Source organism: Oncorhynchus keta, chromosome 21, assembly GCF_023373465.1.
Source record: "Oncorhynchus keta strain PuntledgeMale-10-30-2019 chromosome 21, Oket_V2, whole genome shotgun sequence".
NCBI lineage: Eukaryota > Metazoa > Chordata > Actinopteri > Salmoniformes > Salmonidae > Oncorhynchus > Oncorhynchus keta.
Genome location: NC_068441.1, coordinates 21464135 through 21481858, shown reverse-complemented (window position 1 = coordinate 21481858; position 17724 = coordinate 21464135). Strand labels below are relative to the sequence as shown.

At 45.2% G+C, this 17724-nt stretch overlaps 1 protein-coding gene and 1 long non-coding RNA gene across 25 annotated transcripts in view; one reads left to right on the top strand and one right to left on the bottom strand.

Moving 5' to 3' along the window:
- The first annotated feature begins 1312 nt into the window (after window positions 1-1312).
- LOC118400251 (solute carrier family 41 member 1-like) overlaps window positions 1313-17724 on the top strand; it is a 43521-nt gene continuing 27109 nt past the window's right edge. For 23 of the 24 annotated variants that reach the window (XR_008074254.1, XR_008074267.1, XR_008074259.1 and 20 more), the window contains exons 1-2: window positions 1313-1615; window positions 2879-4065. Coding sequence is in view for 2 of the 24 variants with exons in the window: in XM_035796920.2 (XP_035652813.2) it covers window positions 3583-4065 (483 nt within the window). In the remaining 22 variants the exon portion in view is untranslated. The remainder of the gene's footprint in view (window positions 1616-2878; window positions 4066-17724) is intronic. The other variant, XM_052473479.1, reaches the window with a different exon arrangement.
- On the bottom strand, window positions 10163-12689 carry LOC127910310 (uncharacterized). The gene is made up of 3 exons (XR_008074277.1): window positions 12151-12689; window positions 12069-12109; window positions 10163-11986 (listed from the first exon to the last, which is right to left on the bottom strand). It is a non-coding gene; the product is annotated as an uncharacterized LOC127910310 (long non-coding RNA).

Here is a 17724-nt window from a genome sequence, read left to right as displayed (position 1 = left end):
AGGACACCCACAAATGAATACATACATACGAAATGTAAAATATCATACTGAAAGATGTGTCTCAAATTTACCTACACAATAATACAAAATGCTCTGAGACCAGATTGCTACACTGCACTACCTGAAGCTTTTAGGGATGTTTCCCCGGTCCCCGAAACGGAATGAACCCCTATCCGGATTTCTAGCCCATCTCAGTCACGAACCCAACCACAATTCACCATCTGGGAAATATAATCTACAGAAGTAAACACTACATTACCAGCATTGTATGTTGTACCATAATACTGTAATGCTTTATGTAATTCTTGTTAAATCTCCATTGTGTTATAGCCCCACCTTCAATATTTACCTGGAAACCAGTCAATTAACAAACAACAGGAAACAGCACTGGGCCCATGCCTGCCATTGTGAAAATCCTTGGTGCAATCCAAAGCTAATACCTATACAGTGTATATAGACTTTAGGTCAGCGGGCAAACGCAATCTTGAGTTACACAGATGACCAGGGATCAATACACAGTTGATTCAGTTCATTTCACATAGGTGAAAAAAGGTCACATTGGTGCCTTGACTCAAGAAACACAGTTGATGTCTAGCCTATCAGTTACTGAGTTCAAAGTATAGCTGAGGTTATTAGGTGAACTCCTTAGCTTTATGCTCACTAGGCTAACACCGTCTTGGAAAGCATAGATGACCTGGGCTCAATACCATTTCCACTGTGCCTATTATCTCTACTAGTGTTCTACTTACTTTTAAGGTTATAAGAATATCATCCCCAACCGGCATGGCTAAGTGTGCTTCTGAATGAGCATGGTGGGGTGATGTGATAAGCAATACAGTTATATAAGGACGCATTGGTGAATGAGTAACCTGAATGTTCACTTCAGCTACACTGAAGAATCCAGGCTATAACCATCACAACTCTTCTCTCCATGGGTGATATTGTTAAATTAAGGATAGATAAACAAATCTAAGTCTACTGTGGTAAGAAATCCATAACAAGACAAAGAACTCCCAGACAACCACACACATACACACCCACACCCGCACACACACACACACACACACACACACACACACACACACACACACACACACACACACACACACACACACACACACACACACACACACACACACACACACACACACACACACACACACACACACACACACACACACACACACACACAGCAAGGCCAGCTCAATTCACGCGCGTGCTTATCGGACATAGATGCGGCTGGCTGCACCGCGCAGCGCTCAACCGTGACAAATCGCAGGGGGCTATCACGCGCACGCGCTCACGTCATCTCTGGTTGCCCAGCCTTGTGACTTCCTATGCCATGAGATTGTTATATGCGCATGTAGCGGTTCGCGGTGTTCTAAATGGGACAATGTGACGGGTCGGAAGTGACAGCCTTAACCGTGTGGGGTTAACGATTAAGCCAGGTACGGACGGTTACCGTTACCAGGCATGCATACCGGCACCCACGCATCAGGCTGCAGCACACATTATAACGGAGTGCAGGATATGAGACAACAGTTTTGAGGCGTTCAGCAGTGCGCTCTGTTCAGCGTCTGTTCACTCGTCTCCTCTGTGGACTTCTGCGTTTTAGGTAAAGAACTGTCTGTTATACCTGATCTGCTGGTATCGATCCAGACATATTGGACGGGGGATGGTTTTTACCTCAGGCTATTTTCCTATTGTATTCCTCGCTGCTCTTTCTATCCCACCCATATTTCTCTGTGAAGAAGGGAATCGTTGATTTTTGCCACTTTAGAGAATATTCCCTGCCTCATGTTACCGTTATGTTATGACTAGTCTACCTGTTACGTCAGTTGGCTGAATTATTTCATTATACATAGCTGGGCTACAGGTTTGGAGAACAAAAAATCCCCACGATCTATAATTTAATTCAACGGTCGTGTCGGCATTATCACAAACTCACAGAAGGGTTCCTTCCCCCTATTCATCCACGACCAAGCTTGTACTAATTTACGCCTTTGCAGTGTTGGGCGGCGGGGTATTGGTCTTGACTACTAAACAGGATTGTTTCAGGACCAGGGGGGAAACCAAATGCGCACTAAAGCAGGAGAGTATCTGACGTCGTAACATGCGGGGGGAGAATCAGCATTAGAGGATGTAGCCTACACCTCGGCTATTGGATAATTATTTGTAGCCGGCCAGAGGAATTTAGATGTTTGGCGCTGTATGAAACCGTTTGTAAACGCTTCCATAGGTAACCCGGCTTCATAACGCCAAACATAGTCCGAGGAAAGCGTGGAGGGTTGTTGGCACAACACGCTGCTTTTTTAACGGATAACATCCCACCCCTTCCTCTACTCGGCTTCTTTTTCTGGAGCGCTACCGTCTTGTAGATTTTCACTCCAACCCTATTCTAGAACACCTGATTCTAATAATTAGCTGGTTCATAAACTGAATCAGATTATTCACACCTGGGTTTGGATAAAACCGACAGGATGGTAGCTCTCCAGGAACAGGGTTGGGGAGCCCTGGTCTATCCATATAACATGATAATGTCATGAAAGGATGCTATTGTGGAATTAGGTAACACTGTAGCTATAGACTTACCCTTGATGGCCATAATGTGTTTGAGAATAACATACTTAGGCAAATAACCCCCCAGAAATGTATGTCTCATCATTTAGTAGGATATCATAAACATAAGTATTCCAACCAGTGCCTATACCAAATAAATCCAGTATTGTCATGTCCATTCCATGACAGTCATTTGTGCTCAATAATGCGCATTTGTAAGCTTGGCTACATAAAAAGCTGAAAGTTGATGAGATGTTGCCTGTGAAAGAGACAGGACATATAGCCTATTCTTAAAAGTTATAATTTTCTTCTCTTTTAGGTAAACAGCAGCCAGAGCGCTGAGGGGAAGTGTTCTCCTGTAGGGCTGCTCCGTAACTATATCCTTGTGCTGCAGACCTTTAAATACTCCTCATAAAATAGACACTTGGTGAAAGGTGAGACCATCCCAGCCCAGGACACGATCTGGAGCGAGCTAGTCTGAAAGCACCGTCAGAGCGCGTGCAGGACTGACCTGCGCTCTTGGATGACTTTCTGAAAAGAACTTCAGGCTACTAGCTGGACCTGCAATACTTCATGTACTTTTTCATACCAACTTTTCAAGACTTTTTGGTTACCAGTCGTTGTTGACCAGATAAACATTGGTTTGTTTGTTTTTGCTCTCTTAAAAATATATAATTGTTTCATTCTTCTATACATCTGCCTACGGTGCTTACGCAGTGAATGGAGGACATACTCCAGCTTCTCCCGAAGCACCGGCAAATTCTCACACACGCCTGGGGGAGAGCAGCTACTCACACCTGCCTTTGCAGGAGCTTAGTTGAGCTTTCAAAACGTTTTTTACCACTTAATTTTGCGTTCATGACCACACCTGAGTGCCACTCACCAGCATTCTTTAATGGGATAAATTCACTTGTGAGATCAGGTTATTAAAAACCGATCAAGGGGAATCTAAACCAACCATCCCACACCTTTTTGCCATAGCCTATATTTGTAATTCAGTCTACTGTCCCCAAAAGCTTCCGCATGGTACTTTGGTCGAAAGAGCAAGACCAACCGCCGGACACCGACATGTCATCCGGGGCGATAGAAATGAAGAGAGTGGTACCACCGGTGTACCTCCACTCCAACGGCTCTGTTCACCCGGCCATCCTCACCGATGACCCCGAGGAGATGAGACCGGAGGAGATGAGACAGGAGGAGAGGGGCGAGTACGAGCTCACAGAAGTGACATCCTTCACAGACAGGTCTGGTGAACCGGGAGATGAAGGCCGGGAGATAGTGGTGATAGACTGCAGGGCGAATGCCAAGGGCCAGCGCGAGGAGGACGCTCTCCTGGAGAATGGCAGCCAGAGCAACGAGAGCGACGACATAAGCACTGACCAGAGCCCAGAGCCACCAGCGCCGTTAAAAGAGACGTCCTTCTCCATCGGCCTCCAGGTGGTCTTGCCATTCCTGCTGGCCGGGTTCGGGACGGTGGCGGCGGGCATGGTGCTGGACATTGTTCAGGTGAGGAGAAACTGTTTTGATTCACACCAATATATTTTGGGTCAGGTGACAGGTCCAAAACTCCTGGACCAAAACTTCTGAACATATTGATTCTATCTGATTCTGCAGAGAGAGGAAGAGGCAAAGTGAGAGGGATAACTGAAAATCTGTATTCTCCAGCAGGTGGTGTTTTTTCCACTCACCAAGCAAGGAGTTTTTGTATGGAGGTCAATAAGTGTCGAATTTGGTCAACAAAAAATCAAATGGCTCATTTGCTATGTGAGCTTTATTTGGTCGAATATAGGTTTTTTAATGTTGTTTTTAAGTTGTTACGAGTGTACTGATATAAGTAGGACACGTGACATCCCGACAACTTTGAGAAAAAACACTTGATTTCAGAGTTGTGCCTTGCGACATCCCTACCCTAAACCCTAATCCTAATCTTAACCCCTATTCTAACCATAACCCTTATCTGAACCTACCTCTAACTCGTACCTGAACCTTTTTAAATGTAAACTTCAATGGGGTGGGGATGTCCCAAGGATACTACATTACAAGGACCATTGTGGATGTTCACATGCATATCTGCCCTCTCATTTGCTAGAATGGCCCCACCTGATTTTGTTTCCTCCCGACTGCCTTCCGTTTTTGAAGACATTTATTTTCATTGTTAGAGCAGCCAATGGAGTACCTGGTCAATATAATGGAACGTCTTAGTTCAGCAGTATGGACTCAGAAACAGAATGTTGAGGCTACAGACAACACTTGCCTTGCTTGTGCTAGGAGCTGTACTGTAATGTGTTTATGCTACCTCCTCCACCCTCTACTCACCTTAGTCCCAGTCCCGTTAAAGACAATAAGGAAACAGTCTTCAGCGTTGTGCTAGTCATGTTAAGACATGCTCCAGAAGGCTTCTTACTGGCAGAGGGTAGGAGGACATATTGACCTTATGAAGGGAGGAATGGACACGGTTGCTTATCTGACTGATCTAGTCGCATATATTATTATATTAGTCTGCATAACAAACCCCAAACTAAAGCACATACATGTTTGGCTTTAGCTGTGGTCATCAAGGTACAACTTCTTCTTAGCGAGGTCACATCATGTGATGAAGACTACTAAGGGGTTGGTCTTGGGCATGTTTGAATGAAGTGGTCTGTCAACTGATTGGCCCTGTACATGTCAATCACTGCTCTGCCAGCCAATGTGATATCTCAGCTCTGAGTATAGACAGAATGGGAGGTCATCAGAGAATATGGGGTATTTACATAATATATTACACTCCTTACACCCCATTTACTTTACTTTAGCAATTGGCATCACGCGGTGAAACATCGGAAGCCATTGTAACGGTTTTCTACTGGTGAAGGAGAGTCGGACCAAACTGCAGCGTGTATATTGCGATCCATGTTTAATTAAATAAACGTAACACGAATCAATACAAAAACACTACAAAACAATAAACGAAACGAAAACCGAAAACAGCCTATACTTGTGTCAACTAACACAGCACAAGGACATCAAGACACTAAGGACAATCACCCACAACACAACCAAAGAATATGGCTGCCTAAATATGGTTCCCAATCAGAGACAACGATAAACACCTGCCTCTGATAGAGAACCATTTCAGACAGCCATAGACCTACCTGGAACACCCCACTAAGCTACAATCCCACTACATACACACCACATACAAAAACCCATGTCACACCCTGGCCTGACCAAATAAATGAAGATAAACACAAAATACTTCGACCAGGGCGTGACAGAACCCCCCTAAGGTGCGGACTCCCGAACGCACCTCAAAACAATAGGGAGGGTCCGGGTGGGCGTCTGTCCATGGTGGCGGCTCCGGCGCGGGACGTGGACTCCACTCAACCACTGTCTTAGTCCCTCCTCGCGTCCTTGGATAGTCCACCCTCGCCGCCGACCATGGCCTAGTAGTCCTCACCCTGAACCCCAATAGACTGAGGAGCAGATCGGGACTGAGGGGCAGCTCGGGACTGAGGGGAAGCTCGGGACTGAGGGGAAGCTCGGGACTGAGGGAAAGCTCAGGAGTGAAAGAAAGCTCAGGAGTGAAAGAAAGCTCAGGAGTGAAAGGATGCTCAGGAGTGAAAGGATGCTCAGGAGTGAAAGGATGCTCAGGACTGAAAGGAAGCTCCGGCAGGTTGATGAATCTACCAGATCCTGGCTGACTGGCAGATCCTGGCTGACTGGCAGATCCTGGCTGACTGGCAGATCCTGGCCGACTGGCGGATCCTGGCCGACTGGCGGATCCTGGCCGACTGGCAGATCCTGGCTGACTGGCAGTTCTGGCAGATCCCGGCTGACTGGCAGATCTGGAAGAGTCTGGCTGACTGGCAGAACTGGAAGAGCCTGGTTGACTGGCAGATCTGGAAGATTCTGGCTGACTGGCAGATCTGGAAGATCTGGCTGCTCCATGCTGACTGGCGGCTCTGACTGCTCCATGCTGACTGGCGGCTCTGGCTGCTCCATGTAGGCTGACAGCTCTGGCGGCTTCTTACAGACTAGCAGCTCTGGCGGCTCCGTGCAGACTGGCAGCTCCTTGCAGACTGGCATCTCCTTCCAGACTGGCAGCTCCTTGCAGACTGGCAGCTCCTTGCAGACTGGGAGCTCCTTGCAGACTGGCAGCTCCTTGCAGACTGGCAGCTCCTTGCAGACTGGCAGCTCCTTGCAGACTGGCAGCTCCTTGCAGACTGGCAGCTCCTTGCAGACTGACAGCTCCTTGCAGACTGACAGCTCTGGCTGCTTCATGCAGACTGACAGACCTGGCTGCTTCATGCAGACTGCCAGCTCTGACTGCTCCATGCAGACTGATAGCTCTGACTGCTCCATGCAGGCTGGCAGCTCTGGCTGCTCCATGCAGGCTGACAGCTCTGGCTGCTCCATGCAGACTGACAGCTCTGACTGCTCCATGCAGGCTGGCAGCTCTGACTACTCCATGCAGGCTGGCAGCTCTGACTGCTCCATGCAGGCTGGCAGCTCTGACTGCTCCATGCAGGCTGGCAGCTCTGGCTGCGCTGAACAGACTGGAGACTCCGGTAGCGCAGGAGAGGAGAAAGGCTCCGACAGCGCTGAACAGGCGGGAGGCTCCGGCAGCGCAGGAGAGGCGAGGCGCACTGTATGCCTGATGCGTGGTGCTGGCACTGGTGGTACTGGGCCGAGGACACGCACAGGAAGCCTGGGGAGCTGCTACCGGAGGGCTGGTGTGTGGAGGTGGCACAGGATGGGCTAGACCGTGAAGGCGTACTGGAGATCTTGAGAGCAGTGTTGGCACAGGACATGCAAGGCTAGGGATGTGCACAGGAGGCCTGGTGCGTGAGGCTGGCACCAACTTCACCGGCCGACTAAGCACTACCTTCTCAGGACGAGTATGGAGCGCTGACCCAGGTGCCATCAAATCCCTGACACGTTCCGTCGGGCGAATTCCATGCAAAAAGCACCAACACAGCAACTCCCTCATTTCTCTCTCCTCCAATTTCCCCATTAACTCCTTCACAGTCTCTGCTTCGCTTACCTCCAACACCGGCTCTGGTCTCCTCCTTGGCTCCTCACGATAAACAGGGAGAGTTGGCTCAAGTCTGACTCCTGACACTGCCACTCTCTCCCTGAGCCCCCCCCCCCCCAAGACATTTTTGGGGCTGACTCTCAGGCTTCCTTGCCAACCGTGTTCCCTCATATCGCCGGCTCCTCTCTCCGGCTGACTCTGCTCTCCTCGCTGCCTCCACCTGTTCCACCTTTGGGCGGATACACTCCCCTGGTTTAGCCCAGGGTCCTCTCCTGTCGAGGATTTCCTCCCATGTCCAGAAATCCTTAATACGCATCTCCTCTTTGGGCTGCTCCTGCCTGTTGACACGCTGCTTGGTCCGTTTACGGTGGGTGATTCTGTAACGGTTTTCTAATGGTGAAAGAAAAGGCAGACCAAACTGCAGCGTGTATATTGCGATCCATGTTTAATTAAATAAACGTAACACGAATCAATACAAAAACACTACAAAACAATAAACGAAACGAAAACCGAAAACAGCCTATACTTGTGTCAACTAACACAGCACAAGGACATCAAGACACTAAGGACAATCACCCACAACACAACCAAAGAATATGGCTGCCTAAATATGGTTCCCAATCAGAGACAACGATAAACACCTGCCTCTGATTGAGAACCATTTCAGACAGCCATAGACCTACCTAGAACACCCCACTAAGCTACTATCCCACTACATACACACCACATACAAAAACCCATGTCACACCCTGGCCTGACCAAATAAATGAAGATAAACACAAAATACTTCGACCAGGGCGTGACAGCCATTCACTTTTAATGGAAGGATAGCGAGAGAAGCGGAATGTGCGGGGGTACCGTTGAGAATTGCGAGCATGGGCGAGGGAGCTGAACCGGGTGGGACTAAAGTTGGAGAAAGCTGAACTTTATTGAAATCTCTGCAATGTCGCGACGCAAGAAATCAATCGGCTGAGAATGAATTGGCTGAGAATGGCTGTTGATACGTAGCACTACCTTCTGTAGCTACACTTGCTGTCTTGTTAGCACCCACTTGAGGGCGAGGCTAGCATGGCTAAGGGGGAGTTGGGGTGGAGGGGGGTAGAAAGAGGACAGCTGGACAGTTAAATTAAGAAGTATCTGTTTTATCTGACTTACATTTGAAGTCGGAAGTTTGCATACACCTTATGGCCAAGTACATTTAAACTCAGTTTTTCACAATTCCTGACATTTAATCAGAGTAAAAATGCCCTGTTTTAGGTCAGTTAGGATCACTACATTATTTTAAGGATGTTAAATGTCAAAATAATAGTAGAGAGAATTATTTATTTCAGCTTTTATTTCTTTAATCACATTCCTAGTGGGTCAGAAGTTTACATACACTCAATTAGTATTTGGTATCATTGCCTTTTAAATTGTTTAACTTGGGTCAAACCTTTCGGGTAGCCTTCCACAAGCTTCCCACAATAAGTTGGGTGAATTTTGGCCCATTCCTCCTGACAGAGCTGGTGTAACTGAGTCAGGTTTGTAAGCCTCCTTGCTCGCACACACTTTTTCAGTTCTGCCCACACATTTTCTATAGGATTGAGGTCAGGGCTTTGTGATGGCCACTCCAATACCTTGGCTTTGTTGTCCTTAAGCCATTTTGCCACAACTTTGGAAGTTTCCTTGGGTCTTTGTCCATTTGAAAGACCCATTTGCGACCAAGCTTTATCTTCCTGACAGATGTCTTGAGATGTTGCTTCAATCTATTAACATAATTTTCCTGCCTCATGATGCCATCTATTTTGTGAAGTACACCAGTCCCTCCTGCAGCAAAGCACCCCCACAGGATGATATTGCCACCCCCGTGCTTCATGGTTGGGATGGTGTTCTTCGAATTACAACCCTCCCCCTTTTCCTCCAAACATAACGATGGTCATTATGGCAAAACAGTTCTATTTTTGTTTCATCAGACCAGAGGACATTTCTCCAAAAAGTACGATCTTTGTCCCCATGTGCAAACCGTAGTCTGGCTTTTTTTGTGGCGGTTTTGGAGCAGTGGCTTCTTCCTTGCTGAGCGGCCTTTCAGGTTATGTCAATAAAGGACTTGTTTTACTGTGGATATAGATACTTTTGTACCGGTTTCCTCCAGCATCTTCACAAGGTCCTTTGCTGTTGTTCTGGGATTGATTTGCACTTTTCACACCAAAGTACGTTAATCTCTAGGAGACAGAAGGCGTCTCCTTCCTGAGCAGTATGACGGCTGCATGGTCCCATGGTGTTTATACTTGCGTACTATTGTTTGTGGTACCTTCAGGCATTTGGAAATTGCTCCCAAGGATGACCCAGACTTGTGGAGGTCTACAAAAAAAATTCTGAGGTCCTGGCTGATACATTCACAGGTACACATCCAATTGACTCAAATTATGACAGTTAGCCTATCAGAAGCTTCTAAAGTCATGATCTCATGTTCCGGAATTTTTTGTTCACAAGAAATTTGTGGAGTGGTTGAAAAACTAGTTTTAATGACTCCAACCTAAGTGTACGTAAACTTCCGACTTCAACTGTATCTGTGAATACTGCTGAGACATACTCAAACACATAAGTAGATCCTCATGGTTCTATTTTCTGATAGAATAGAGCTGAGCAGAACAGAATTTAATAACACCTCGTATAATAAAACAGAGTATAGTATGAGCACGCAGCTGTAAAATATAGTGTGTATTTCAGCCACTGTAGCTGACTGTAACCCAAAGGAGACAAACAACAGTCTACAGCCAGAGCACCGCTGGGTTCTGAGAGCCACAGGGGAAACAATTTAATAGAATTCTTCACACTTTCCTGTTGACTTGCCTTGTGTAAACTGGGTTTGGATATGCAGTATATTATAATATGTGGATATTTGTTGGTCTGTGTGCATGTGGTGTGCATGATTGTGTGTGAGTTTACTGTGTAATGTTTCTGCCAGTACGTGTGTGTTACCGTGTTTTTTGCGGTACTGGCAGTGTAAAAATACAGTCCTGGGCCTGGGTGGCTGACAGGTCATATATTTATTTAAGGTCAGCCTCTGCTACAGATAAAGCTGGAGGTGTCTGGTTGCTTGGAGACCAAGTGCTGGCACTGACTGCCCATTCTGATGCCAACATAGTGTAACACAGGAACTCTGAAGAAAGAGAGAGGGAGAGAGGGAGAGAGGGAGGAACACACAGAGAGCAAGATGGTGAAGAGAAAGAAAGTGCTCACCACTCCGGTTCTGGGGTTATACTTGTCATAAGGACAGATTAGTGCCTCACTGTGGTTAATAGCCTGCACTCTTATGCGGTTACCCATATCCTGCCCTCTAACCAGGACGTTCTCTCTTTTCCTGACAGTCTACCTCTCATTTTCGCATTCAATCATAGCATGCTGATTCATCTGTAGTTCTCTGAACTTCCCTGCTAAATACTGAATTATTTTCACCCTATTAAAGAGTTAATAACAACAGCTATGATGATAAAGAAAAGAGAAGGTGATATCATTTCCTGTGTGAAGATAAATAATAGATCGTGACAATGTCTTCAATATAATGATTGATTCTAGAAGCCTGTCTAGTAGGTTCTATCACATTGTAATTCCCCTCCCCTGACACACTGCTAACTCAGCTAACAGCGAATCCCCTTCTGCCCTTGCAGGAGGCAATTACCCTGCTCTCTTCCTCTCTCTATCTCTTATCTCCCTGACTCAGATGTATGGTAGATGCAAAATACATCATCCTCTCAATGTGTGTGTTGCCCCTCAGCTCAGCTGCTGGAGTGAGGAATGGTTGCCCAGGGTGATGCATGCATGCGTTCTCCACAGCGTTCTCGATAATTTAATTTTTTAAACATTTTTTTATTTAACCTTTATTTAACTAGGCAAGTCAGTTAAGAACTAATTCTTATTTACTATGATGGCCTACCCTGGCAAAACCCGGACGACGCTGGGCCAATTTGTGCGCCAACCTATGGGACTCCCAATCATGGCCGGTTGTGATACAGCCTGGAATCAAACCAGGGTCTGTAGTGACGCCTCTAGCACTGAGATGCAGTGCCTTAGACCGCTATGCCACTCGGGAGCCCCAATCTCTGTGTGAAATGTGACCCACCTATTTAACTTCCCTTAGCTTCCTCCTCACCACACACACACACACACACCCTGTCTCAGGCCCCATTCCTACAGTGTCCCAATACTGTCTGTCAATCCCAAACCTGAGGACGCAGTGTCCCAATACTGTCTGTCAATCCCAAACCTGAGGACGCAGTGTCCCAATACGGTCTGTCAATCCCAAACCTGAGCACACAGTGTCCCAATACTGTCTGTCAATCCCAAACCTGAGGACGCAGTGTCCCAATACTGTCTGTCAATCCCAAACCTGAGCACACAGTGTCCCAATACTGTCTGTCAATCCCAAACCTGAGGACGCAGTGTCCCAATACTGTCTGTCAATCCCAAACCTGAGGACGCAGTGTCCCAATACGGTCTGTCAATCCCAAACCTGAGCACACAGTGTCCCAATACTGTCTGTCAATCCCAAACCTGAGGACGCAGTGTCCCAATACTGTCTGTCAATCCCAAACCTGAGCACACAGTGTCCCAATACTGTCTGTCAATCCCAAACCACAGGAGCAGTGCGCCTGCTGAAATGGTCTTCTGAAATGGACACTTTCACACTCTCTGAAATTGACACTTACTGTAGGTCAGTGAGAGGAAAGTTCACAGATTTGTTCTTCGTTAGATGTGATTTATGACCTTCCTACGAACTTCAAAGGTCAAGACAGGTGCAATGGTTGTTTTGATGTTGGACATGCTGGACATGCTTCCAGTAGAGAGAGAGAGAGCACTCCACACCAGATAGTGTCTCAGCCACAGTTGATTGCCATTCACAGTTTATATAGTGTAAAAATGTGGGGTAACTTGTTTGTTGCCTTGTATGATTTCTCCTATCTGTTTGCCTATCTCTTATCCGTCTGTCTGTCTTCCCCACACTGTGGCGTCAGATGACGTGCAGATGACCAAAATAAAACCGTGAGGCAAGACATTGGTTCAGTCTCAGCGCCTCAAATATAAACAAACAATATCTAAAAATACAGCAAACAGTAAACAGGAATTCACAACACTACAGCCTGAAACCAGCCAACTCTCTCCCCCCACAGGAGGACATTTTGGGACAACCACATCCAGTTGCCGGGTTTCTACAGGAGCCAGTGGGAAACCAGAGTGTGGACTTGGTCCCCTGTCGATCTGGTTTATTCTAATAATCTGGAAAATCATACTGGCTTCCAGCTGTCTCTCTTTTTGTAGTCTGGTCGAATTATCCACAGAAGTGAATAAAGATAAAATCTCTATGGTGCTAACAGTCATTTCATTGATCCATATATATAATCTGCTAGGCTCTTATCACATAGAGTGCATTCGGAAAGTATTCAGACCCCTTTACTTTTTCAACATTTTGTTACGTTATAGCCATATATTTTTTTAAATAAATAAAAAATCCTCATCAATCTACAAACAATACCCTATAAGGACGAAACAAAAACATGTTTTTAGTAATGTTTGCAAATTTACAGTGGGGCAAAAAAGTATTTAGTCAGCCACCAATTGTGCAAGTTCTCCCACTTAAAAAGATGAGAGAGGCCTGTAATTGTCATCATAGGTACACTTCAACTATGACAGACAGAATTAGGAAAAAAAATCCAGAAAATCACATTATTGGAGTTTTAGTGAATTTATTTGCAAATGATGGTGGAAAATAAGTATTTGGTCACCTACAAACAAGCAAGATTTCTGGCTCTCACAGACCTGTAACTTTTTCTTTAAGAGGCTCCTCTGTCCTCCACTCGTTACCTGTATTAATGGCACCTGTTTGAACTTGTTATCAGTATAAAAGACACCTGTCCACAACCTCAAACAGTCACACTCCAAACTCCACTATGGCCAAGACCAAAGAGCTGTCAAAGGACACCAGAAACAAAATTGTAGACCTGCACCAGGCTGGGAAGACTGAATCTGCAATAGGTAAGCAGCTTGGTTTGAAGAAATCTACTGTGGGAGCAATTATTAGGAAATGGAAGACATACAAGACCACTGATAATCTCCCTCGATCTGGGATTCCACGCAAGATCTCACCCCGTGGGGTCAAAATGATCACAAGAACGGTGAACAAAAATCCCAGAACCACACTGGGGGACCTAGTGAATGACCTGCAGAGAGCTGGGACCAAAGCAACAAAGCCTACCATCAGTAGCACACTACGCCGCCAGGGACTCAAATCCTGCAGTGCTAGACGTGTCCCCCTGCTTAAGCCAGTACATGTCCAGGCCCGTCGGTAGTTTGCCAGAGAGCATTTGGATGATCCAGTAGAAGATTGGGAGAATGTCATATGGTCAGATGAGACCAAAATATAACTTTTTGGTAAAAACTCAACTCGTCGTGTTTGGAGGACAGAGAATGCTGAGTTGCATCCAAAGAACACCATACCTACTGTGAAGCATGGGGGTGGAAACATCATGCTTTGGGGATGTTTTTCTGCAAAGGGACCAGGACAACTGATCCGTGTAAAGGAAAGAATGAATGGGGCCATGTATCGTGAGATTTTGAGTGAAAACCTCCTTCCATCAGCAAGGGCATTGAAGATGAAACGTGGCTGGGTCTTTCAGCATGACAATGATCCCAAACACACCGCCCGGGCAACGAAGGAGTGGCTTCGTAAGAAGCATTTCAAGGTCCTGGAGTGGCCTAGCCAGTCTCCAGATCTCAACCCCATAGAAAATCTTTGGAGGGAGTTGAAAGTCTGTGTTGCCCAGCAACAGCCCCAAAACATCACTGCTCTAGAGGAGATCTGCATGGAGGAATGGGCCAAAATACCAGCAACAGTGTGTGAAAACCTTGTGAAGACTTACAGAAAACGTTTGACCTCTGTCATTGCCCACAAAGGGTATATAACAAAGTATTGAGATAAACATTTGTTATTGACCAAATACTTATGCCTCTCTCATCTTTTTAAGTGGGAGAACTTGCACAATTGGTGGCTGACTAAATACTTTTTTGCCCCACTGTATTAGAAATATAAAACAGATACCCTGTTTACATAAGTATTCATACCCTTTGCTATGAGACTCAAAATTGAGCTCAGGTGCTTCCATTTTCCATTCATTATCCTTGAGATGTTTCTGCCACTTTATTGGAGTCTACCTGTGGTAAATTAAATTGATTTAATATGATTTGGAAAGGCACACACTTGTCTATATATGGTTGACAGTGCAAAACCAAACAATGAGGTCAAAATAATTATCCGTAGAGCTCCGAGACAGGATTGTATCGGGGCACAGATCTGTGGATGGGTAGCAAATCATTACTGCAGCATTGAAGGTCCCCAAAATCATAGTGGCCCCCATTATTCTTAAATGGAAGAAGTTTGGAACCACCAAACCTCTTCCTCGATCTGGCCTCCCGGCCAAACTGAGCAATCAGGGGAGAAGGGCCTTAGTCAGGGAGGTGACCAAGAACCCAATGGTTACTCTGACAGCGCTCCAGAGTTCCTCTGTGGAGATGGGACAGCTCAAATAAGCAAAGAGAAAGGAAAAGTCCATCATTACTTTAAGACATGAAGGTCAGTCAATGCGGAAAATTGCAAGAACGTTGAACATTTCTTCAAGTGCAGTCGCAAAAAAACATCAAGCACTTTGATGAAACTGGCTCTCATGAGGACAGTCACAGGAAAGGAAGACCCAAAGTTACCTCTGCTGCAGAGCCTCAGAAATTGCAGCCCAAATAAATGCTTCACAGCTTAGCGGGACTTTCATGTGTTTTTCAACAGGACAATGACCCAACACACGTCCAGGCTGTGTAAGGGCTATTTGACCAAGAAGGAGAGTGATGGAGTGCTGCATCAGATGACCTGGCCTCCACAATCACCCACTTCAACCCAATTGAGATGGTTTGGATTTATTTGGACTGTACAGTGAAGGAAAAGCAGCCCACAAGTGCTCAGCATAAAAGTATTCCAGGTGAAGCTGGTTGAGAGAATGCCAAGGATGTGCAAAGCTACTTTGAAGAATATAACATATATTTGGACTTGTTTAACACTTTTTTTGGTTACTACATGATTCCATATATGTTATTTTATAGTTTTGATGTCTTCACTATTATTCTACAATGTAGAATTTTTTTTTTAAAAATGAAGAAAAACTCTTGAATGAGTAGGTGTGTCCCAACTTTTGACTGGTACTGTATATATACACACAAAGAATTGAATAACTCCCCGTGAACATCAGTCACTTCAAAATCCTTGGTGTATTTTCAACGTCTTCATTTTATATTGCCACAGAACGAAATCCTCACAAGATTGGCGAATTGCCGTGACAGGAATATGAAATTGGACTTGCCTGGATTTAAATGACTTATAGATCAAGTTGATAGTAATTTGTCCAAACCGCGAAAAATGCAAAATAGAAGCTAATCTCCAAATTGTAAAATCAGCAGAGATTAGACAAAAACAGCACCACTGAAACAGGTACTAGCAACGGTTACAATGATATAACATATTTATAACAACAATACAGGGAAATACAAGGTTATACCAACACAGTGACAAATACTTTTGTCTATTTTAATGACATAAGGGTTAGAAAAAGGTCTTATAAACATGATTAAGTAGTTGCCCTTTTGAGGATAGTCATATTTTCCAGCGTTCTAAGAACAGTGGGTGAACATCCTAAATTGTGTTGTCATTTCAGGAGTGGTACACTTGTGGTATGTTTATTTTGTTTAACACCCTCCCAAAGGTAATACAAAAAAATGCTCAGAAGTTGATTAATGTGCATTTTCTAACCATCCAAATCCCCCTTTTAAGTGCTACACTGTGGAATAGCCTATTAACAATGCTACATCCTGTCAATCATTGACTGCCATAAACTCAGAAAAAAAGGTACAGAATTGTACAAATGCTTATCACTGTAGTGGTACCCAGTAAGGTACGTCCATTTTACCATTAGTTACAGGTGCATAGTTGTACCCATGCAGTTTGTACCTTAAAAGAGACAATAGTGTACCATTTGTTCCTTTTAAGTGACAAAAATGTACCTCTTCTCTATATCAAGTCCCTCACATGTACAGTATACGCCTCTACGCCATCCCACTACTGACAACAATGGAATGAATTTGTGGGGTAGCCCTGACCGGGACTCGAACCTGGGTCCATCCAGACCTTAACCATTACACCAAGAGGTCCGTACCACTTGACAAGGTCGCTCAGTGTTGGGTTAAGTTTGCTACAATATTAATTACAGCTCTTTAGTGTCACACAAATGTACCATTCTACTAGGTTATCTGCACATGTACTATAAAATGTACCGAACAGTACCATCTGAGATCATATGTGTACCTCAGTGTACATTGTGTATATTTTGATATTTTTGTGCCCCATTGAACAATACTATACCCTAACCGTACCCTTTATCTGAGAGTGTATGGCTAGCTTGTTAGTGTCTGATTGAGTTTGAAGGTTTTAGTGGGTTAGCCTGCTATTGAGTGGCTGAAAAAAATGCTCAACAAGATGTCGCTGACGGACATGGTCGCCTCGCTTCAAGTCCTTAGGAAACTATGCAGTAATTTGTTTTTTTTTAATGTATTATGTTTTACATTGTTAGCCCAGAAAATCTTAAGTGTTATTACATACAGCCGGGAAGAACTATTGAATATAAGAGCGACGTCACCTTACCAACATTACGAATAATTTCCAGAAGGGGATCCTTTGTTCGGACCTCCACCCTGTACATTGGATCTAATCCCAGAGGCCGACCCAAAACAATATTGTCACTGCAGGTGAGGCAGACGGTGCGCCCTCCTGGTTAGACTTAGAAGGTGAGCACAACACTCACTGCTTCTGAGCATATTAGTCGCCAATGTCCAGTCTCTAGACAACAAGGTGGACGAAATTAGGTGACGAGTTGCCTTCCAGAGAGGCATCAGAGATGGTAACATTCTCTGTTTCACAGAAACATTGCTCACTTGGGATATGTTGTCAAAGTCGATACAGCCAACTGGTTTCTTCATGCGGAGCGCCAACAGAAACAAACATCTCTCTGGTAAGAAGGGCAGGGGTGTATGCCTCATGATTAACGACTCATGGTGTAACATTAACAACATACAGG